Source organism: Notamacropus eugenii, chromosome 1 (genome assembly GCF_028372415.1).
Source record: "Notamacropus eugenii isolate mMacEug1 chromosome 1, mMacEug1.pri_v2, whole genome shotgun sequence".
NCBI lineage: Eukaryota > Metazoa > Chordata > Mammalia > Diprotodontia > Macropodidae > Notamacropus > Notamacropus eugenii.
This window is the reverse complement of record NC_092872.1, coordinates 665,379,533-665,403,088: the sequence shown is the minus strand read 5'-3', so window position 1 is coordinate 665,403,088 and position 23,556 is coordinate 665,379,533. Positions and strand designations below refer to the sequence as shown.

At 38.1% G+C, this 23,556-nt stretch overlaps 1 protein-coding gene across 3 annotated transcripts in view; it reads left to right on the top strand.

Moving 5' to 3' along the window:
• Positions 1-23,556, top strand: part of CAMKMT (calmodulin-lysine N-methyltransferase) — a 530,058-nt gene that overhangs the window by 2,308 nt on the left and 504,194 nt on the right. For all 3 annotated transcript variants that reach the window (XM_072635725.1, XM_072635726.1, XM_072635724.1), the window contains exon 2: positions 17,595-17,767. In XM_072635725.1, coding sequence (XP_072491826.1) covers positions 17,595-17,767 — 173 coding nt within the window. The remainder of the gene's footprint in view (positions 1-17,594; positions 17,768-23,556) is intronic.

The following is a 23,556-nucleotide window of genomic DNA, read 5'->3' as shown; positions in this document are numbered from 1 at the left end:
TTTTTTTTCAGGTTTTTATTTTCATTGTTCAAAACAGTTTGCAAGAAAAATATTTTTAAGGAGAGTGATTGCTTTTGATGATAGTGAACAAATTTGTCTTAAGAGCAGGATACTAGATTTTATTTTTAGGTTTAGGTAAAACTGGGCAACATAATTCTGTAGCAGGAAAAGCAGGTATCTACTCGGTATCATGTAATACAAACTGTTGTTATTCTAGTATCGCCTTAGGAAGGTGTAGTTATAATTTTCATACTACTTATTTTGATTTTAAGTCCCAGTGTATTAAATATCTGGGAGAGCTAGGATTTCTTTTCTTCATGGGAGTTTTCCTTGGTGCCCCCTGGCAGCTCATATTGGTGGATGAGCAGAGGCCTATAGAGTCTATGGTGTTCCCAAGAGTTTTCAGAGAAGCTTGCATTGTAGCCTCATAGTTCTTTTTATTGCCTGTTTTCCTCTTTCTGTCCCTGTGGTTCTTCTTTTTTCATCTCTGTATGACTCTGGGCAAGTCACTTAACCTCCACATCTCTGTCTCCTCACTGGTAAAGTGAAGTGGGTCTCTAAGGTCCCTTGACCTCTAAAGCTGCACATAACCCTCTGATCCTCCCAGCCGCCTTACTACACAGTTGCACTTTATTATAGAAAAAACTACATAAATAACTTGGAGAATTTATGAATTGGGGATATGATTTGATATGTAGCATCTGACTTTTTTTTTTAATGTCACCTAACAGCTTTTTAGATTGTGTAAATACTGTCCCTTTTCCACTTTCTGGTGAGGTGGTAATTTTTTTTTTTAATATAAAACAAGGAATTTATTGTGTAATATATGTAATGGAATAACTTAAAGGTCCAGCATATCTACAACATTGGCTTTTCACAAACACCTAGCTTGTGATAGTCTCCACAAATTAAAAACATTCCATGAGAATATAGATTATAACAGAAAGTATGCTACAATAAAGTTTGTTGCCTGATACACAGACATTGGTGATGAAAGGTAGATGACACCCATCTGCTTGGAGTGCCTTGCCATTTTCCTCCTGGCCCAGTCGAATTTTCCTTGGTTCAAAATGATTTGTGTTTAGCTGCTCATTGAGGTTGCACTGTTTGCACTAGTGGTGTTGGCAGAAGGGCTGGTTTCTCCCACATCACTGGACGCTTTGCAGACTGATGTGGTGCATATCCCAGAAGACCAGGTCTTTTGAGGGTACTGCTGGAAGGGGAGGAGGTTTACCCTTGGGCCCAGACCAGTCCTGGTGTTGCAAAGGAGTCCTCCAGGCCTATCACCTAATAAAGGAGGCGTAACTGGAGGATGGAGAGGCTGGCCTTGGAAGGAATTCCTACCAGGGGTTAGAAGAAGAGGTGGTTTGCCCATAGTATGAGATCTTAGCATCAAATTAACTTCAATCAAAGCATTCACTGCAGCTGAAGTATCTGGTATCTTGACAAAATCTTCCAGTTCCTCTTTCCTGGTCCTTAGGTAGTCAGTGATGGTGTTCAGTTCCTCCTGATACAAATATTTTCCCCCACTTAATAGGAAGAGGTGTTTGGTGCCCCGAGGCACTGAGTAACTTTCAAAGAAGTATCATTCTAAGTAGCCGTCTACCAGATCAGCTGCTTTTTGTGAAATCCCTGCACCTTCTTGTTGTCCCCGCTCAGTCCAAATAGTCCCAAATTCCTCAGCTCCTACAGCCAGTGCATCCTCCAAGGGCATATGGCGAGGTATTGTGATAGTCTTGTGAAGTGAAATCATGGTGCCAGAGGAGAGCACTGGCTGCATTGCCCTGTTCCACAGGAATCCAAGAGGGAGAGCCATCGTTTTTCATTCACCAGAGTGTGCAGTGATGCTCTGATGTCAGGTAAATCATTTCCAACACAAGACTATGGTCTTGCAAGCAGTGACCTGTGCTTACCTGTGCTTGCCTCATAGTCCCTTTGGTCTTTGTTGTTGGAGACAAGGGTGCAATCTGAAGGGCTTTCCTTGTCGCATTCGTTCTGTATCTGTTGGTAAAACCGCGGGTAGAGCGTCTGCTTTCGATGGTGCTTACTGTGGCCATCATCTTTATGGAAATACTGGTATCTCGCATAATTATCTTCACTTCCTTTAGAATAATCATACTCTTTCCCCAATAATTCTCAAAGTTACTTTTAGTTTCTTCACTTTCCTTTATGTGACCATCTCTAGGAGAAGTAATCAGATGACGTTTATAAGGATTTATGCTTTTATCTGCAGCACATCTTTGAGTTTGTCTTCTGTTAACCTTCACCCATGAAGACATTTTTAAATCTTTTTATTCCTGGAGATGCTGCTGCTGGATTTTTCTCCTCCCTTTTCGAAAGAAAATAGGCAGAAGTCTCCCTCCGTACTTGTCTTTCAAGCAAACCTGGAGCTGGGAGGTGGTGCTGCCAGGCATCTGGCTCCAGTCCTTCCACTATGCGAACCTTCACACTCACTCAGGGACCACTGTGGCAGTCCAGGACCCAATGCTGCTCCCGCACCCCCTCCCTGCCAGGTGGTAATAATTTCAAACGTATTTGTCTTAGGCTGTGGTAGAACATAGAGAGGGGTTTAGAGAGAAAGTCCAGAGCAGGATGATTACAATGGGTAGGGGTTTGAAAACAATATCAATAGAGGGAACTGATAACACTTAGCTTGGAGAAAAGAATGTATTTAAGAGGGGACATGATAGCTGACTTCAAATATTTGAGTGGCAGTAATATAGACAAGAAAATAGGCACAGTCTGTGCTGCTCTGTAGCTGCAGAGACCAGCCTAAGTCCCCAGGAAAAAAACCTTCCTTACAATTAGAATTGCCCAGAAGCAGCAGTTGTCTTAGGAGGTCATTGAGTTCCCTCCCTGGAGTTCTTCCAGCGGAGCCTGGTTGACCATTTGTCAGGGATATTACAGATGGGATTTCTTCTTTATGTTTTTTTAAAATTTTTTTAAATTGTTAACACAGTTTATAACAGATAAAGCACTTCAAACTTTTGGTCAGGTGATACATATTTTTAAAGCATTTACAATATGGACCACAAAAGAATTTTTTTTTTTAAACATAAGCCCACTGAGACACAGATAATATTTATGTTGCTAACTTCACAAACTCTTGACCTAATTGTCTCCTCAGTATTACCAAGAATAAAAAGACCCTAACTTAATGTTGTTGGTCTAAAGTCCTGTGCCTAATAGCTTAATTTTACGCAGCCTCGGGATGTTCCTGTATCCATAATCTATAATTGAATAGATCTGGTATTAAGCTTACAAACCTTTTGACTCTAGGGAATTGCCACCAAGAGTAGGGACATTGCAGGGAAACAATATCTCCCCAACTTCAGTTCATGTCTATTCCAGGCAGGAGTAGATTGTCCACTTGTAATCAATGAGGCTTAAAGTCTGCCAGGTATCATTGGGGAAATTGAGTCCGGAGAATCCCACCTCAGTCCATGCTGAACAGCTGCTCTCCCACTCTTCCCTTGAGATCACCTATGCAGTTCATACCAGGATCTCATGAGCATACTGGCATCATGTAATGGAGGCTCGGATCGCCTTTCTTGCTCCCCATACCTGGAGTTAGACTCAGAAGAACAGTCACTTAGTAGTCCCACATCATCTAAAAATGGCAAGTTCCTATAACCAGGCTTAAAATATGATTATAGTTTCACTTTGGCTAAGGAACATCTTTTAGGCAAGTCTTAAGTGGCTTACATGGCTTTGTATACATGTTCTAGTTCCTGATTAAATGGCAATCATAAAATATAATTTACCATTAAAACTTTGACTTTTCCATCAATGCCAAATTTTATCAGAGGTTACCTTCCTCTTGGAAAGTTAGACTGAAATTCTTTTCTCCAAACTAAAGATGTCATTGATTTGTTCTCAGTAATTAATTCAGTCTGTTGTTTTAATACTAATTGCTTTTACCTCACTTTGTAACATGACCAATTTTTCTCCCCATCACCCCCCTCCCCCCACTTCCTAATACCTTGCATTCTGGTTGCTCCTTCCCTCAATGTACCCTCCCCTCCATCACACCCCACCCTGTCCTATCCCCATCTTCCTTCTTTTCTTGCAGGGCAAGATAAATTTCCATTCCCCTATCCCTGTACTTCTTATTTCCTGATTATAAGCAGTAAAAATTCTCAACATTCGTTTCTACTACTTTGAATTCCAACTTCTCTCCCTCCCCCCCTCCCTCCCCAGCCCCACTAAGAAGGGAAGCAATTCAATACAGACTAAACGTGTTGTTTTGCAAAAGACTTCCCCAGTAATCATGTTGTGTAATACTAATTATATTGCCCTCTGACCTACCCTATCCCCCTTATTTTTCCCCCTGCAATTGACCTTGTCTCTTCTTGAAAGTGTTTATTTCTAGTGACTCCCTTCTCCCATTTGCCCTCCCTTCTAACATTCCCTTCGCTCCACTTGTTGCCTCCTCTCCTTTCCTGTGGTGTGATATAAATTTTCATATCAAATTTAGTGAGCATGTTATTCCTTCCTTCAGCCACATGTGGGGAGAGTAGCTTTATTCCACCCCCCTCCCCTTCTCCCTTATCTCCTCTATTGAATAAGATTTTTCTTATCTTTTTTATGAGTTATGGCCTGCCCCATTTCCTTACTCCCTTTCTCACCCCTTAATTTTTATTTTATTTATTTATTTTGTGTGTGTGTGTGTGTGTGTGTGTGTGTGTATGTATGTGGATGTCATCTCTTCTGATATAACACACCCTGTACTCTCTATCTAGCTATGTGTATGTGTGAGTGTGTGCGTACAATCTCTCCAACTACCCAAATACTGAGAAAAGATTCAAGAGTTAAAAATATTTTCTTTCTATGTAGTAATGTAAACAGTTCAGCTTTAGAGAGTCTTTTATGATTTTTCTTTTTTTTTTTTCCATTTACCTTTTCATGCTTCTCTTGATTCTTGTTTTGGGAAGTCAAAATTCTAAATACAGATCTGGTCTTTTCCTCGCCATGAAATCTTCAAATTTGTCTCTATCACTGAATGTCCATTTTTTCCCTTGAAGTATTATATTCAGATATGCTGGGTAGGTGATTTTTGGCTTCAGTCCCAGTTCCTTTGACTTCTGAAATATCCTAGTCTGAGCCCTTTGTTCATTTAATGTTGAAGCTGCCAGATCCTATGTTATCCTGATTGTATTTCCACAGTACTCAAATTGTTTCTTTCTAGCTGCTTGCAGTATTTTCTCTTTGATCTGGGAACTCTGAAATTTGGCCACAGTATTCCTAGGAGTTTCTCTGTTTGGTTTTCTTTCGGGGAGTGACCCATGAATTTTTTCAATATCCATTTTGCCCTCTGATTCTATAACATCAGGGCAGTTTTCCTTGATAATTTCATGGAAGATAGTATCTAGGCTCTTTTTTTGATCGTGGTTTTCAGGTAGCCCAATAATTTTTAAATTATTTCTCCTGGATCTATTTTCCAGGTCAGCTGTTTTTCCAATGAGTTCTTTCACATCATCTTTTATTTTTTTTAAATTTTTGGTTTTGTTTACTAACTTCTTGGTTTAACTCATAGTCATTCTTTTCCCTGGACTCAATTCTCTCTTTCAACGAATTATTTTATTCAGTGAGCTTTTGAATCTTCTCCTCCATTTGGCTAATTCTGCTTTTTAAAACCTCCTTCTCCTCATTGGCTTTTTGGACCTCTTTTTCCAATTGAGTTAGCCTCTTTTTAAAGCTGCTATTTTCCTCAGCGTTTTTTTGGTTCTCTTTTAGTAAGCTGCTAACTTATTTTTTAAGGTCTCCTATTTCCTGAGTCAAATTTAAGTCCCCTTTGGAGGGAGGGCCCTTGACTTCCTCTGGCAGTATGCCTTTTTCTTCCTTATCCAAAGGGATTGGGGGAGACACCTGTTCCCCAAGAAAGTAACTTTCTGTGGTCTTATTTTTTCCTGCCCCTTTTCTGGGCATTTTCCCAGCCAGTTACTTGACTTCTGAGTTTCCTCTCCACACCCACCTCGCCTCCAGATCCACCCAGCTAGTGCTTAGGGGCTGAGATTCAAATGCTGCTTCCCAGCCTCAGGGCTTTCAGCTGGGGCCAGGCTGCTATTCAGTGTGAGATTAAGAACTGGTGCTCAAGTGGGGGCAGGGCCACCACTCGGGGCTCAGTTCCCTCCAGGGGTTTATGAGGAGATCTTCAACAATGGATCTGAGCTCCTGCCTGCTTTGGGAGCCCCAGTCTGCTGCCGCCTTCGCTGCTGCCTCCTGAGGGGGCCTGAGTCATGGGGACACCCCACTCCCCTCTCGGCTAGCCAAAAAGACTCTCTCACTGACCTTTGGCACCTGTGGGTGGAGGGACTGGCTCTGCTGCTGGAGATTTTGTCCCTGAAGCCTTCTCGGATCTGCTGCCCTCAGTGCCGAGCAGCCAAGGCAGGGCTGGGCTCTGCTCCCGGTCCAGTACGCGACAGACCTTTGGTGTTGGTTTTTCAGGTCTCTCTGGAACAGAAATCTCCACTCTGTTGTTCTGTGGCTTGTGCTGCTCCAGAATTTGTTGGAAGTTCTTCTTTACAGGTATTTTATGGGCTGTGGGTTAGGAGCTAGCATATGTGTGTCTTTCTCCGCCATCTTGGCTCCTCCTCTTGTTTTGTTTAGGGAAAGGTTGGTTTGTATTGTCTGTGAGCAGTTAGTCCTCTGCCCTTCCCCTTAGGCTTTCTGCTGTCCCATTACTAATCTACCAGAACTTTTTCCCTTATCTCACAGTACCATCTTGACTTTGATATAAGGCACTTTATTTTGTACTGCTGTCATCTGACTTGGGTGTGATGAAATGCTCCTTCCTTTACAGCCAATGACTAGCATCTTTATTATCATTATTTAAAGAATTAGGATATTAATTGAATATGATACCTAGCTTCTTTAAAGTTAAGCTCCAGTACTTCCTTCTCCATAAGGCCTTTCCTGATATGTCTAGATGCTCATTTTTTCTCTCTTCTATTTTCTTTTTATATACATACATATGTATATGTCATGCTGCCTAACTGGGCGTTTTCCAAGGCCTCATGGAGTTCTTTTTTCTCTTGTCATACTGTCTCTCTTGGTGAATTCATCAGCTCTTGTGGGTTGTTATCTCCATGAAGATGATTCTTATATCTCTAGATCTCTCTATCTGGCCCTCATCTCTCTTCTGATCTCTAGTCCCATACCACCAACTGTCCGTTGGACATCTTAAACTGGACGTCCCATAGGCATCATAACCTCGGCATGTCTAAAAGTAAACTTGTTCTCCGCCACCCCCCTCACCCCCCCATCCTCTCTTCATCCCAACTTCCCTGTTACATTGATGGTATCACCATCCTTCCAGTCACCCAGGCTCACTTTCTCTCACCCAACATCTAATCTGTACATAATCTTGTCATTTCTACCTTTACAACATTTCTCTTATATACCTCCTTTTCTTCACTCACTCACATGCTACTCTAGTTCAGGCCTTTATAACTTTTCTTCGACATTTGCAATAAACTTCTAATTGATCTCCCTGTTTCAAGTCTTTCCCTGCTCCATTCCATCTTCCATATGGCTGCCAAAGTGATAATCCTAAAGTGTAGGTCTGCCTGTTATTTTCGTGATCAAATATAAAGTCCTTTAACTTTTTCCAGTATTCTTACAGTTTACTTCCCTCCAGACATTCCAATATCCAGCTAGATTGATGGGCGCTCCATCTCCTGGTTCTGTCTTTTTCACCTCCACTTCTTCATTTTTTGAACTTCCTTTAAGGTTTAGCTCAAATTCCAGCTTTGGAGGATGCCTTTCTTGGTCTCTGCAGGTGATGGTGCATTTCGCTCTGAGATTATCTTCTCTCTGCTCAGTGTACATACAGTTTGTACCTAGTTATTTTTGGTGGTATCCCTGTTGTGCTGCTAGGTGGCCCAGTGGATGTTGCTGAGCCTGAAGCTAGGAAAACTCATCTTCCTAAGTTCAAATCTGACTTCAGATACTGACTAGCCATGTGACCTTGGTCACACAGTCACTTAACCTTGTTTGTCTCAGTTTCCTCATCTCAGCTAGAGAAGGAAATGGCAATCTACTCCAGTAGCTTTGCCAAGAAAACACCAAATGGGGTCCTGAAGAGTTGGACACACCTGAGAAATGACTGAACAAATCTCCCTTTAAAATGTGAGCTTCTTGAGGACAGGGGCTGGTTCACAAAATTTTGTTTCCTCAGTGCTTAAGTATATTTACTAGCATGCAGTAATCCCTTACCAAATATGTGTTAATTGATTGATTTAGGTTAGATATAAGAAGCAATTGCTGATAATGACAAAGTGGTGTACAGGTGTCCTAAGAAGTTAGTGAGTTGTACCATAGCAAGGGTCTTCAGGTAAAGATCTGAGGACCACTTGTGGGTGATGTAGAGGGCACTCTCAGTAAGGCACACATTGGATTAAGTGGCCAACAAAGAAAGTCCATTCTAACTGTGAATGCAGTGAACATCACTTTTTAGATTATTCTCTCACAAGCACGTTTGCCATTAGGGACTTGGCCTGGAAAGAGGGGCAAGATGGGGCAGATTCATTGTAAATTTTCTCATTGCATTTCAAATACACATAACTTTTAACATCTCAAGTATCATTTGTATGCTTTTCAATCATGAAAAATAGAGATGTATGCTGGCGGGGTATGGTACTATAATAAATATAATAGTAAGCACTAGCTGCCTCCTTAGGCCTCAGTGTCTTTATTTGTTCAAATCAAGTACTTTACAAAGTGAATTCATTTTTGCAGATTTATACCCATTCCTTTTGTCTTACCCAGCCCAACTCTTTTTGCCATTTATCCCCTGTCTTCCATCCATCAATCTATTCCTGTGCCAGCTTACCTTTTATTTCTGCAGCTGTCACAGCTGGCTAGACTAGGGTGTCCAACTCAGTCGGGAAGAGACCTAAAAGATCTCTGGAGCAGACAAGGTTGAAGGGTGGATTTAGTTCAATTAAGTAAATGTGTTAAATGCCTAAGAGGTATTATGCTAGATGCTGGGGATACAAAGGCAGAAATGAGCCAGTCTTTGTCCTAGAGGAGTTTCTTGTCTCCTAGATTGATTTCCATTTCTTCGATGGAGTTTTTCTTTTCCACTGCTAAGAATTTCTACAATAATAATTTGTACAGTGTCAGACTTATAGGCCACACATTTTAGTACTTGGTCACATAAGGTCCATTTTGTTCTCCTCTTGTTTTGTGTATATAAATAAAATGTAGTTTAAGAGAGAAATGAAGGTCCATTAAAAGCAGCCACTTCGCCTCCAGGGGGCGTCTTCTCAACATGCTGGAGGCTTTCATGGATACTAGTGTGGTATTCAGGCAGAATATTTGTTATACTTCCTTTTATGACACTAGCAGCCCACCCCCAGCTCAGTCATGTTGTTGTTGTTCAGTGGTGTCTGAGTCTTGTGAGCCCTTTTAGGGTTTTCTTGGCAAAGGTACTAGGGTGGTTTGTCATTTCCTTCTCTAGCCCAATTAACAGTTGGGAAAACTCAGGCAAGCAGGGTTAAGCGACTTGTCCAGGGCTGCATAACTAGTAACTGTCTCAGGTCAGATTTGAGTTCAGGAGAATGAGTCTTCCTGACTCCAGGCCTAGCACTCTATCCACTGAGCCACCTAACTGCCGCTTGTGTCTGCTCTAGATATAGGTAATGATATGCTTGCTCATTGGATTGATTACCTGACTCTCTTTGCCATAGTCTTGACAGTAGGGATTTTTCTTTTTTAAAATATTTTGTGTATGGATTGTTAGGACTATTCATTTCGAGTAGTCTAAATGTAGAGGGCCTGTGTTTTGCTTGGGCTTCTTGCAGTTAGGTTGCTATCACCCACAAACAGAAACTTGTGCATGATCACATTATCTAAACATAATGCTTCTGTTTGACTCTTTCCATTTGCATCCTCCGTGGCCATGGTGAACACCTTTGGATAGCTGAAGTGTCCATGACATAGAGGTCACTTGAAGTTACTAATCAGTGGGTTGTTTAATAGAGTTATCTCTGTTCATGTATTTATCAAGGCATCAGAATAATTCCTATGTGGAGAAAAGCCTTGAAGGCTATATTTTTCTCTGACAAGTTAAATACTTTTTTTTTTCATCAACAAACATCTTGTATGAGCAGCACTCTTCAGACAATTGTGTGACTGTCAAGATGTCATATGTTATAGAAAATCTTTTGTGAAAGATTTCTCATATTTTCGTTAAGGAATCCTTTATATATATACATACATATATAATATGTATATATGTATTTGTGTATATCATTCTTATAAAGATTTTATAAAGATAAAGTAGGCATATGGTAGTTACAATAACCTTTTGATCGTTTTTGAGTAATAATGTCATCTCTGATTTTTTTTTCTATTCTTTTGGTGTCTTTCCTTGCTTTCAAGATTGGCCTGCTCAAATATGCATTTTCTTGGTATATAATAGTTTAATAATTTCTCTTAACTTCAACTTAAATACCATTTCTACTTTGTCATTTAGCCTATTGGAGACTGATATGTTAGGGCCTAAATATGTTGGCTTCCTTGTCATTGATGATGAGAATTATAGATTGTGTTTACTGACTAGGGTGGTTTCCTGAATGGGACTTTTTATACATTGTTTAAACTTTTGTAGGAAATGGTGGTAATCCTCATCAGTATCTTTGTCTTTTCCCCCTTTCCCTTTATTTGTAATTAATGATGTTAGAACAAGTCTGATTGAAGTCATGATTTCCGGCAGGTTTCTTCTCCCTTCTTTACCCTTTTCTTCTCATTTAATGTTGATTTTGACTTTTACTTTAACCAAGTGATAGACAATTTATTCTGATTTAACTCCTACATCAGTAAACTGCTAAGATATAGTCAATTTCATTTTTTTTTAATGCTGTGATTCACTGCTTACCATATCCAATGCGTTCCCTTTTTTGGAAGAAAATGTTCTTAGGCAGTTGAATGCTAAGTGGTTAGATCGCTGAGCCTGGAATCAGGAAGATTTGAGTTCAAATCCAGCCTCAGACACTTACTAGCTGTGTCACTCTGAAAAAGTAACTTAACCTTTGTCTGCCTTAGTTTCTTCAACTGTAAAACGAGGATAGTAGTGGCACCTGCCTCTTAGGGTTATTGTGGTCATAATATCTGTATAGCACTCAGCACAGTACCTGGCACATTGTTTGAATACAAAATGTATGCTTGCCAAAAAGACCGTTTTATGAAGAATTCACGTAGGGCAAGCATTCACATGATGGTCAGAAGAAGCCACACAAGGAAACTCTCAAAGTGTCTCTTAAGAACTTTGGAACTGACTGTGTGACATAGGAGACATTGGCGCAGGATCCCTCAGCATGAAGTGCCCATATCAGAGAAGGTGCTGTTGAAAGTAGAATTGAAAGCTCAAAGGAGATGCAGGATGCACAAATTTATAGTATCCTCCTCAAATGCTCACGTGAACTATTTGTGCCCAACTGTGTTAGAGCATTCTGAGCTTGTATTGGTCTGATCAGCCATAGTTGAACACATCGAAACTTGACCCTATCTTAGTGATGTCATTTTGGTCCTCTTTGAGAATGAAGGATAACAACCAACCAACCTGGCACATAATAAATGCTTATTTCCTGATTCTTATTATGCCAACGTGAGGCTTCTGGATGTTATGTAAATCTTTGATGTCTTTTGTTTCTCAGAATTGAGCCATATTTTCCAAAATATTTTTCTACCTATCAGCCCTGGTCTGGAAATTACCTTTCTGGTTTTCTGGGACTTTTTTGGGGGGGACAAGCTGTTGACACATTCCTTCCTTTTTCTGGAATAGTGTGTGCCTTGAATCTTCTGTGCTAGAAAATTTCTCCATAAAACAGTAATCCTCTTAAGCTTTTCCAGGTTGCTTTGAGGCATGGAGTGATAGCACATGTAGGAGTCCCCACTCATTGAACCAGGTATTGGTGAGAACTTGGTCTAATTATCTACAAAGTTCAGGAAACAACCTCTTAAAGGACCATTGTAGATATTTTCTCCCCCACCTCCCAATTTTTTTTTCTGTAAACCTTTTATTTCATTTGCAAAAATTTTTAAATTATTTTTTTCAAACTCTTGCTTCATATTTTACTGGAATTTTAGTTGAATTTGTACCCAAGCTGCATTTTTCCTTGAAGCTTTACTTGTAGATACTTTGGGATCACTCTCTTTTTCTTGGTATATGTCTTGAGTATCTCTGTCACCATAACTTTTTATGTTTAGAGGGCATGGTCTGGAAGAGAATCCAGCAAAGGAGAGAGAGGAGCAGGCATATAGTTAGGAGGAAAGTCAAGGAGAGAATGATGTCCTGAAACCTGAGAGAGAGAGAGAAAGAGAGAGAGAGAGAGAATCAAGGAGAAGAAAGTGATCAGAAGTATCAAATGCTGCAGAGAGGTCAAGGGGAATGAACATAAAGAAAAGACCATTGGATTTGGCAATGAAGAGATCACTAGTAACTTTGGAGATAGCAGTTTTGTTGGAATGATAGTCAGAAGCCAGATTGTGAGGGGTTAGAAGAGAGTGAGAGTAGAGAAAGTAGAGGCACTTATTCTAAATGGTCTTTTTGAGGAGTTTATCTACAAAGAGCAGAAGACATATAGGATGATAGTTAATGGGGATAGAAGGAAGAAGTGAGGATTTTTTCAGGATAAAGGAGACAAGGTCATGTTTGTAGGCAGTAGGGAAGGTGCCAACAGACAGGGAGAGGTTGAAAATAAGTGAAAGAGTGGGGATGACAGAGGGAGCAATTTTTTGGAGGGGATGGGATGGAATGGGATCATTTGAACAAGTAGAGAGATTAGTCTTGGTATGGAGTAAGGCCATTTCACCATGTGAGATAGTACCAGTAAAGGAGAAGAAAGTGGCATATCCTTAATAGTGGTGTCCTAAATTAAACTAGAAGACAAATGGAAATTGCAGCTACAAAATAAATAAAAGTCTAACTCACTAGTCTTCTTTGGGAAGGCAAAAAAAGAAATTGGTGGATTTGAATTCATCATTTTCCTAAAAGCTGCAGGAAACATACATTTCACAGGACTCTTGGTCATCTCATTTTATAGTATTCATGATGAACATAAACAAAAGACTGCTATCATGAAAACTGAAGTTTCTTTGCCACCATCTGCTACAGAATGTGAAGAAATAGAGACAGTGTCTGAAAAACTTGGCAAGACCTTCAAAACCAACGTAACATATATTTTTATACTCAATGACTTCATTGAGGAGATGATATGGGCCAATGGCGCCAAGCTTGAAAGGCAGAGAAGGATCATATTGTCCAAAGAGGAAAAACAATAGTCCTTTCCTTGTACTTCTGACTTGCAAAGGGGAAATTATGTGACTTGACTTGAGAAATCCTATGGTAGAAGTAGATTGGGGGAGATGGGGCAAGAAGAAAAGATATGTGGGCAGCATCTACATGTAAACTTGGGCAGCAGCTTGATGCTTCCAGAAAGAGAAGAGGGTGGACAAGGAAGGGATACAACCATGAATGTTATCAAAGACATAATGGTTTTCACATGACAGCAGGAGGAAAATTCCACAATGCGGGAGCCAAGAAGGCAGAGTAGCAGAAAGAAATGCAGCAAGCTACCTTGCCACAACAAAACAAAACAATTCCTCCAAACTTTAGAAATCATACCACATCAAATATTTACTGAGAGATCCAAGGGGAAGAAAAACCATGAGTGATTTCACCAGCCTAGGTCAGCTCAGGAAGGTGGAAGATATGAAAGACAGAATCTGGTCAGGAGCATTCTAGCACAAGGATAGGTTGTATTACAAGGCAAGAAGTCCTGACTCAAACTTATGACATATGAGAGAAATGTTGGAAAAATAGAAATGGCGAGGTTTGGCAACTGTTTGAATGAGTGGAATGTAGGATAATTAATGCTGAAGTTACAAATCTGAGAGACTAGAAGGATGGATGTGCCCACTACAGAGATAAGGAAGTCCAGAAGGGAGATCAGTTTTGGGGGAAAGATTATTGAGTTCTGTTTTGGGTATGTGGAATTTGAGATATCATTTTCTCTAATATTGATATTGCATTAAAATAATTAGTTATAGTCAAAGATATAACCATACCAATTAGTAAGCATTTGTTAAGCACCTAGTATGTGCCAGGTAGTGTGATAGGTTCTGGGGCTACAAGGAAAAAATTCCCTTCTCTTAAGGAGCTTTACATTCTATATAGACTATGTTGAATACTACCAGTGGTAGGGACCTAACTACTTTGCAAGGCAGCCTGCTGCATTGCTGGATGATTCATTGGAATTGTCTATAGAAATGGTTATAAATTCTTCCTTTTGTTGAATGGAAATTTATAACTTCCATTTACCTCACTCTGTGAAGGTACTTAGAAGTTCTTTGGTGTTGATTATGGTAATACAATTGTGGTAGGTGTATATCACTTAGTTATATAGTTTTGAATTTAAAAGAGAGAAATTATGTTTAAATTGCATATTGTAAAAATAAGTGGTAATTGTGAGAATATTGAATGTAGCCAGAGTCTAATTAAAGACTTCTCAATTGTTAGTAATTGAAACTAAAATAACAATAAAATAAATACAATAAAAAATAACAAAAAATAATTAAAGAGGGTAGTTTTCATGAAGTTGAATTAAAAAGATTTGTTAAAAATTAATATAATCTTCATAGAGCTTGGGATGGTAAGTTCAGAGAATGAGGTTGTAATATTAGGGAAACCATTCTTAAATCCGAGAGTGTCCATGCCTATTCATTGTCCGTGAAGGAGAAATTAAATTGTTTAGGCTGTAGCTTTGAATCACTATTTATTTTTCATTCCATACTTTTTTCTGGTTTACTAAGTAATGGTTTCCTGTTAGCTTTCTTGAGTCTTGGCATCCTTATGGGTTCCCAGGATTCATTTATTTAGAAAACAATACATGGGGACCTTCCAGTTGGAGAACATCGCAAAAACAGAGAACATTGTATTGCAGCCTTTCTGAGCTCTTATCTTCACTACCATTAAACAGATTTGTCAGATTTTTTTTTTCCTAAGGCTAGAAAAGAAATAAGAACATGGCTCATCTGCATAGCTCAGTGACTATTGGATGATCTGAAAGAACAAATGTGAAAAACAACTTTTGTATTCATTTGAAAAACTTGCATTTAAGGATGTGAACTTTTCAGTTCAACCAGTATTTGTTAGATGTCTTGTAAGACAGCAGTTGTTGTTATTCCTCCTTTGTTTTTGAAAAGGACAAATGACATCAAGAGGGTGAATTGGATTTAAGTGAGGCAGAGCTGAAGTCCAGTGGCAGGAGAAAAGTCAAGACAACTGGCAATGGCCCAGGATGCAGTGGGTGACCTTGGCCTTTCTAAATGAAGGTCTTTCCCAGGTCTCAGTTTTCTGAGACCACGCCAGTTCAGTGACTAAGGGCTAGGTAAGAGTTGAGACGAAAGATATCTGTCGGGGAGGGGAAAGACCCTCAGTGTTTCTGACCAGAACAGACAACAATTGCTATTTACACTCATTCTAAGCCATCAAAAGTCAAACAATGAGCCTCTGAGGCTTGGGTTGGGATTATTAATATAGTAACTTGTCAAAGATGTTTTCTTCCAAAAGCAGATATTGTGAAACCTCAGGATACAAGTAGTAGAACCTTATAAATATTTATGCTTTTATAGTTCAGTGGGTCTGGGATGTCACCGATGGAGTTATTCCCTTTGTAGTCCAACCATGATTTGTCCTCCTCCATACTTCGTGTCTTTTTTTGTACTTCAACAAATTCTCCTGTGGAGGTTGACCTAGGTGCTGGATGTCTTCCTCTAGTTGTGGATGCCGTTAGAAGATACAGGAATCCCTGTCGGTTATCCTTTATTCTCATAATATTTCTGGGCCATCTCCTTTTCTGGTTGTATATTGTATATTTCTTCAGTGAGAATAGGAGAACATCCTCTGGTCTGCTTCTTTTATTCAGTCTCTCCTTGATAACATGTTGCAATCTACCATGAACTGCTTTATAGCCCTTTGCAACTTAAATTATTTGGAGACTACTGGATTCCATGACTTAAATTCATATAGTATCACTGTGAAGTATGGCCCTCTGTTTCATTGTATAAATTTTATTTATTGAGATATAGGGTGATCTTTTTATATTTGATCTTAGGTAATGTATGTTTTTTGCTTCCACATAACAAAGTGCTGTCATCCCTTCAGACCACACTGTGTCTCTTTTTTTTGGCTACTTCCATATGTTTGGCATGAATGAAAACTTTAGTATTCTAGGTGAAAGACTTGTTACTTTCTGCCAAAAAGGAAGAGAAGCAAGGTGCCTAAGAGTATAGGTTAGAGAGGGCTTTCTTAATTAAGTACTTAAAATTTGCCTCTGTGTGGCAGATTGTTTGGAGGCTCTTGATTTTTCACTAAAAAAAATACAGTCAAGAAGTATGTATCGAACATCTCTTCACTCTGTGTGTGTGCACGGGTGCACTTCAGATACAAAAAGTGTCAGACAAGTTTCAGCACTCAGAGAATTTGTAGTATAATTGCTTCTTTCTTTCCCAAAGTGACACACCCTGTTTTATATGTATCTTACTGTGTCATCTTGTTTCTGCGTGTTTTTAGAACTTCCCCCAGGGAATGATTTTCTCTAGAGGAGAATTTGTTATAAAATAGATTTGTTTTGGACCTAATTTAGGATGATTTAATTACTGAAATTAATTAACTTAATTTCAATATATTATACAGGTTGAAGCTCATAATATAAACTCTATAAAATCTGTAGCACAAATGGAAGTATATAGTTATTCTCTGATGTATTTATTTTGAATGTGACTATCTTTGTATGTCTTTTTATTTGATTGTTAATGTTGATTAAGTTTCTAGAAGTTATCTTGAATAGGGAAAAAAACATTTAATTTGCTTTGGATAACATCTGCTATATTACCTTATTTATGAAAATATTTTTTAGTTCACTTAAACATTTATTAGATGCCTACTGTGTACAAGGTCCTGTATTAGACTCTGGAGATACAAAAAAAAATGAATGAAACAAGTGTTATCTCAAAGAACTTTCCTTTTTCTATTAACACCCATTTAGTTTTCCATCAGTTTTCTGTGTGGGGGTCTATTTGATTTTTGCTTTGTAATGAATGCTTATGAATGATTTGTAAAATATTGTTTTTCCTCAGGTGAAAATTATTTAGCAAAACTTTAGAATCGCCCATTTGTAAAAGGGAAATTCTCCAAATGTTTTTCTCCAAATATCTATAAGTAACTTTTTTCTTTACACTGGTCTGAGGTGACCTTCAGCATTTTTCTGTGTAGAGTAGAGGATGATCCCAAATACCTTCTAGCTCTTTCTTTCTGTATTTGTTTGTGCTAAAGTGCTTCACAAAGATGAAGATCTTGATCGTTTTACATCAGGAATACTTCTGTAAATAATGTTTTGACCTATTTTTTTATGTTGCCTTATTCAGATTTTTGCTCAGTAAATTCTGCTGAAATTCTATGAATACTCCCAACCATTTAGCAGTCTTGATTGATTCTTGACTTAGGTTTTCTTGAACTTACTCTTTGAACACTTGACTGGAGGATCTCTTTATTTACTTTGAACTCCCTGTTTATTTTTGTCTCAAAGGTTCTGAAGCAGAAACACTTGGATGATCACCTACGACAAGTATCTGTAAGAAGATTTGAATCCTTTAAGTTGTTTTCAGTAACAGAAATAAAAAAGGGAGAAACAGAAGATGAAGCTGGTGCCTGGGTTCAGTATACAAGTGTATTTTATCCTGAGTACAGTATTTCTTTAAGGTAATTATCATTCTGGTCAAGATTTCATCTTACAAATCACTTTTATCTCTTATGCAAGAACAATTTTATCAGAATCTCATTAATTCTGGTAATGTCCATGCATAGTTAGAGCTAACAAGCAACCCGAATCAATGCTTGTTATATGTTTTATAGGAATTTGTCCTGCTGATTTCATTGCGTCTTGCTGTGTTGCTAGAAGGAAGAAAAAAATAACTGAAGTAACTCAGGGATATTTGAGGATTCCATGGTTTGCAATCAAAAGATTCATTTAATCTTTTCTTTATAGCTTTTGATTGTGACCCAAAGTGAAGTTCTCCTTGATGCAAAGAAGGCTAAAAGTGAAAACAAGATTTTTCAAAATTCCTCTATTCTCCAAGTACCTGAAACTCAGGATTTTTTTCCTTCCCTTTGACATTTCTTCATCTCCAGAATAGAACCTCAAGAACAGAGAAAGTTCAGCTGAAAACATTGATATTGTATGAAGCAGTGGAAACAGTAGTGCCTTTTAAAATGATTATGAAAACAGAGAAGGGAACAGTTAACTGCAGTAAGAAGATGTCTATTTTACTCGGTTAATTTTCTGACACAGCTGTACTGTATAATGCAACTGGAGGTGTTTAATTTTGTGTTCTGACAAGAGCATACATTTTGAAAGGGAAGGAGGAGCAGTTTTACAGGTGCTTTGTGAAGGAGAAAGATCACGTTTTATGTGGAAAATATGACTGAATGAGGATAAAATAAGGTGATGATGAGTTTTTAAGAAGAAAAAAATCACCTTCACAAAGGATATCTATTCATAGTATGTGTTTTGTGATATATTTTAATTCAAAAGAAAAAGCTAAGCTTTATAAGGCGGTTGCACTAAATACAATTTTAGGGTTTAGTAGTACTTGGGCAAGTAGAGAAGAATATTTGGGATCTATTTTTATGATTTCCTTGTGTTATTGAAGACCCCAAATAGAAAATCAAAATTTAGGGACTTTTAATCCTGCTGTAACACTTAGCACTGATCAGGGCTTTATGCGATCAGCTTGGAGTGAGCCCTGAGAATAGGAAAGAAAATGACTGTGTTGAAAAATAGTGTCTCTGAAGAAAGATTAAAAAAAAAGGAAAGGATAAGGGGCAATCTAATAATGGTTTTCAAGAAAAAGACAGATTATTACAGCAGAGGTTGCTGATAAGTTATTTTCTATATCAATGGAGGAAAGAATGAGAGAAAAAGAGTATAAACTGTAGCAAGAAGAATTTTAAGCTCTCAGAAAGGTTACTGAGGGAGGACAGTAATAATAACGATAACTCTCAGCAGTATAGTGCTTTAAAGGTTATAGAGTCCTTTTCTCATAACAACCCTATGAAAGGGTACAAGTATTATCCTTCTTTTACGGATGAAGAAACTGAAGCCCAGTGGGGTTAAGGGCCTGAGGTATAATCACACAGTTAATGATTTTGAGAACCCAGGCTGGAACTTCGGTCTCCTGATTTCAAGTATGACACTCCTTTCACTCATCCAGGCCGCTTCCCTAATGGATGTTTACTCTCCATCCCAGGATTCATTTTAAAATTGTCATTGATCTTTTGGAGAAAATTTAAGTACAGTACTTCTGGGAAGCAGAGGTATAGGTTAGATAGCCTCACTTATTCCAATAAAATAATTCTTCATAATGGTGTAGTCTTTGGTACTGCCCCAAACTAGTTACTCAGTGAACATTTATTTAATGAATAAAATTCTGTGCTGTATGATGGAAACATAGTACTTTACAGAAGTTTGTGCTTTGAAATTCTGCCAAGATAACCTTTGCTTTTTATGTGTTGTTGTGAAATTCCAGAAAACTGGACTGAGAATCAGAAGATAATTGCTAATTATGTGAAATGACTAAGTTACTTAATTTTGCTGATCTTCAGTTTTGTAATCCAGTAAAAAGGGGATATGATGGTAATAACTCATATTTATACAACAGGGTAAAATTTGAAAAAATGCTTTTCCCACAACAGTTGTATATGATGGTTAGTATATAGTTTACTAACCCAATTTTTATAGATGTGAAAGCAGAAACTCACAGTTTAAATGATTTTCCCAAAGTCACAGAACTCCTAAGTTTTACAGCCAGGATTTAAACCCAGGCTTCCTAAACCAAAGCCCATCTTTCTTTTCACTATAGTTTGCAAGCCCTCGATATTCCAGCTTGCTCATAATTTTACCCTTAAGAGTTATTGTTAGATATCAAATGACATAATGCATGTTAAAGCACTTTGTAAACTGTGGCACTCTATATAAATGCCTTAGTATTACTATTGCTTGTTCTTTTACTCTGAGATGTCCTTCATTGTAGTCTGTATTCATTTTGTGTATTCGTACTTATTTGCATACTGTCAGCTCCATTAGAATGTGAGCTCCTTAGGGCAGGGATTGAGTTTTTAACTTTTCATTATTTCCTCAGCACTTTGCGCAGTCTCTCACACAAAGTAAATTTTAATAAATACTTGATGTTTGAGTGCTATCACTATTAGTTAATTTTATAATCAGAGGCACAATTCTTCAGACTCTAGTGGAGGTTAACTGCTTATGATTAAAAAAAACCCCAAAACAAAAACTTGTTCATTTTGTTAATCAGGATGAAGATATGTGAGGGTGGGGTGCCCTTATCCAGGTAGCGGGTGTTGTGAAACTGAGGGGATGACTGATGTTTTGGATCACAGTCAGGATCTAGAGAGATCTCTACAGGCCAGAATTATAGATCAAATCTAATGAGCTGGAGTGTATTAGGAATAAATATAAAGTCCTACACTTAGGTTAGTTCAATTCAGTCAGCAATCGTTTGTTGACTTCCTACTTGGTGTTAAGACACAGTGGTACAGGAAGACAAGACACAGTATAGTCCCTGCCATTCTCCTAGAAGGAGAATTAGAAATAGAAATAAAAGGAAATTACATTCTCCTAGAAGGAAACAAATATTCATGGATAAATACAAAATATGAAGAAGGTAAATGCAAAATGTTTTTGGTTAAAAAGATAACCTGCACACATTGCAGTCCCAGTGAAGTATGGCTAGACAGCAAACTACAAACACAATAGGAATCGACATTATGACATAGCAGCCCCCCAAAAGCTGGAGTGATTTTAGACTGGATGAACAGAGATATTGTATAAATAACAAGGGAAGTTATAGGGCTACTGTACTGTACTCAACCTTAATCTACAGCTAGAGTATTTGTGTTTAGCTCTAGGCACCATGTTTTGAGTAAGGCATTGACAATCTGCTTCATGACTACAATAGAACAACCAAGATGGTCAGGAGAAAAGAGATGATTCCATATTAGGATCAGTTTAGGGGACTGGGAATGTTTAGACTGGGAAGGAGAAGAGGTGTGTGTGTGTGTGTGTGTGTGTGTGTGTGTGTGTGTGTGTGTGTGTGTGTGTGTGTGTGTGTGTCGCGCGCGCATGTGCATATGTGTGTGAAAATATATATATACATATACACATGTATACATATGCATACATATACTGCTTTGTTGACTTCAAAGCACTGTATAAATGTTAGCCATTATACAAAAATAAAAAGTGATAAAGTCTCTGAGTACAAGGAATTTACTTTACTTTTTTATTAATTTATTTTTAGCTTTCAGCATTCTCCATAAGTTTTAGATTTTTCTCCCCCTCCCTGCCCTCCCTCTCACCAAGATGGCATGCAGTGTGATGTAGGTGCTACACATACATTCCTATTAAGCACATTTTCACATTAGTTATGTTGCACAGAAGAATTATAATGAGTGGGAGAAACCATTAGAAAGAAAAAAACCCCCAATGAAACAGAGCTTTGCTCTGCATTCAGACTCCACAATTCTTTCTCTGGATATGGATTGCATTTTCCATAATGAGTCCTTTAGAATTGTTTTAGGTCCTTACCTTGCTGAGAAGGGCTAAGTCTATCAAAATCAGTCATCATACACTGTGGCTGTTCCTGTGTATCGTTCCTGGTTCTGCTCACTTCACTCAGCATCAGTTCATATATGTCTTTCCAGGTTTTTCTGAAGTCCACTTTTTCATCATTTCTTGTATTCCATTACATTCATATACCACAACTTGTTCAGTTATTCCCCTATTGATGGGCAGGTCCTCAATTTCCAGTTCTTGGCCACCACAAAGAGAGCTGCTATAAATATTTTTGTGCACATGGATCCTTTTCCCATTTTTATCATCTCTTTGAGATACAACCCTAGAAGTATTGCAGGGTCAAAGGGTATGCACATGTTTATAGCCCTTTGGGCATAGTTCCAAATTGCTCTTCAGAATGGTTGGATCAGCTCACAACTCCACTAGCAATGAATTAGTGTTCCAACTTTCCCATTTCTTCTCCAACATTTATCATCTTCTGGTTTTGTCATATTAACCAGTCTGGTAGGTGTGATGTGGTACCTCAGAGTTGTTTTTGATTTGCATCTCTCTAGTCGGTGGTGATTTAGAGCATTTTTCGTATGATTATAGATAGTTTTAATTTCTTCCTCTGAAAACTACCTGTTCCTACCCTTTGATTGTTTAGCAGTTGGGAAATGACTTGTATTCTTGACTCAGTTCTCTATATATTTTAGAAATGACAGCTTTATCAGAGACACTAGTTATAAAAATTCTTTGCTAGTTTTCCGCTTCCCTCCTAATCTTGGTTGCATTGGCTTTGTTTGTGCAAAAACTTTTCAATTTAATGCAATCAAAATTATCCATTTTGCATTTCATAATGTTCTCTATCTCTTATTTGGTCATAAATTCCTCAATTCTCCATAAATCTGACAGATAAACTATTCCTTGCTCCCCTAATTTGTTTATACTATCAGCCTTTATATCTAAATTGTGTACCCATTTGCACTTTATTTTGTATATATTGTCAGACATTAGTCAATGCCCAGTTTCTGCCATACTGTTTTCCAGTTTTCCCAGCAGTTTTTGTCAAATAGTAAGTTCTCATCCCAAAAGGTGGGGTGTCTTTGGGTTTATCAAACAGTAGATTGCTATAATCATAGACTACTGTGTCTTGTGTATCTAACCTATTCCACTGATCTACCCCTCTATTTGTTAGCTAATGCCAAGTAGTTTTAATGATTGTTGCTTTATAATACAATTTAAGGTCTGGTGTGGCTAGGCCACCTTCCCTAGGTTCTCTTTTAATTAACTGCCTTGATATTCTGGCCTTTTTGTTCTTCTAGATGAATTTTGATTTTTTTTTCCTAGCTGTAAAAAATAAGTTTCTGGTAGTTTGATTGTTATACCACTGAATAGGTAAATAAAGAATTTACATTCTACTTGTGGGAGAATACAACATGTATATAAATAAGTAAAATTTGAGGAGGGAGACAATACTTTTAGCTTAGTTTATTGGCCATGGCTTCATAGAAGAGTTGGTAACTAAACTCAGTGTGAAAAGAAGAGAAGGATTCAGAAAATGTTGATAGGACAGCTTGTAATTCCACTTGGCTTGGAATGTAGGGTGTATAAAAAGAAGGAAGAAAAATGAGGTTGGCAAAATTATAAGAACAGCAGAAAACTGGGAAAAAAAATTTGCAACAGTATCTCCAACAAAGGCCTTGTTTCTCAAATGTAGAGAGTCAAATTTACAAATAAAATTTATATGTTATAAAATTTATAAATTTATAAAAACACGTCATTCCCCAATTGATAAATGGTCAAAGGATATGAACAGGCAGTTTCCATAGAAAGAAATCAAAGCTATCCATATTCATATGAAAAAATGCTCTAAATCACCATTGATCAGAGATATGCAAATTTAAACCACACTGAG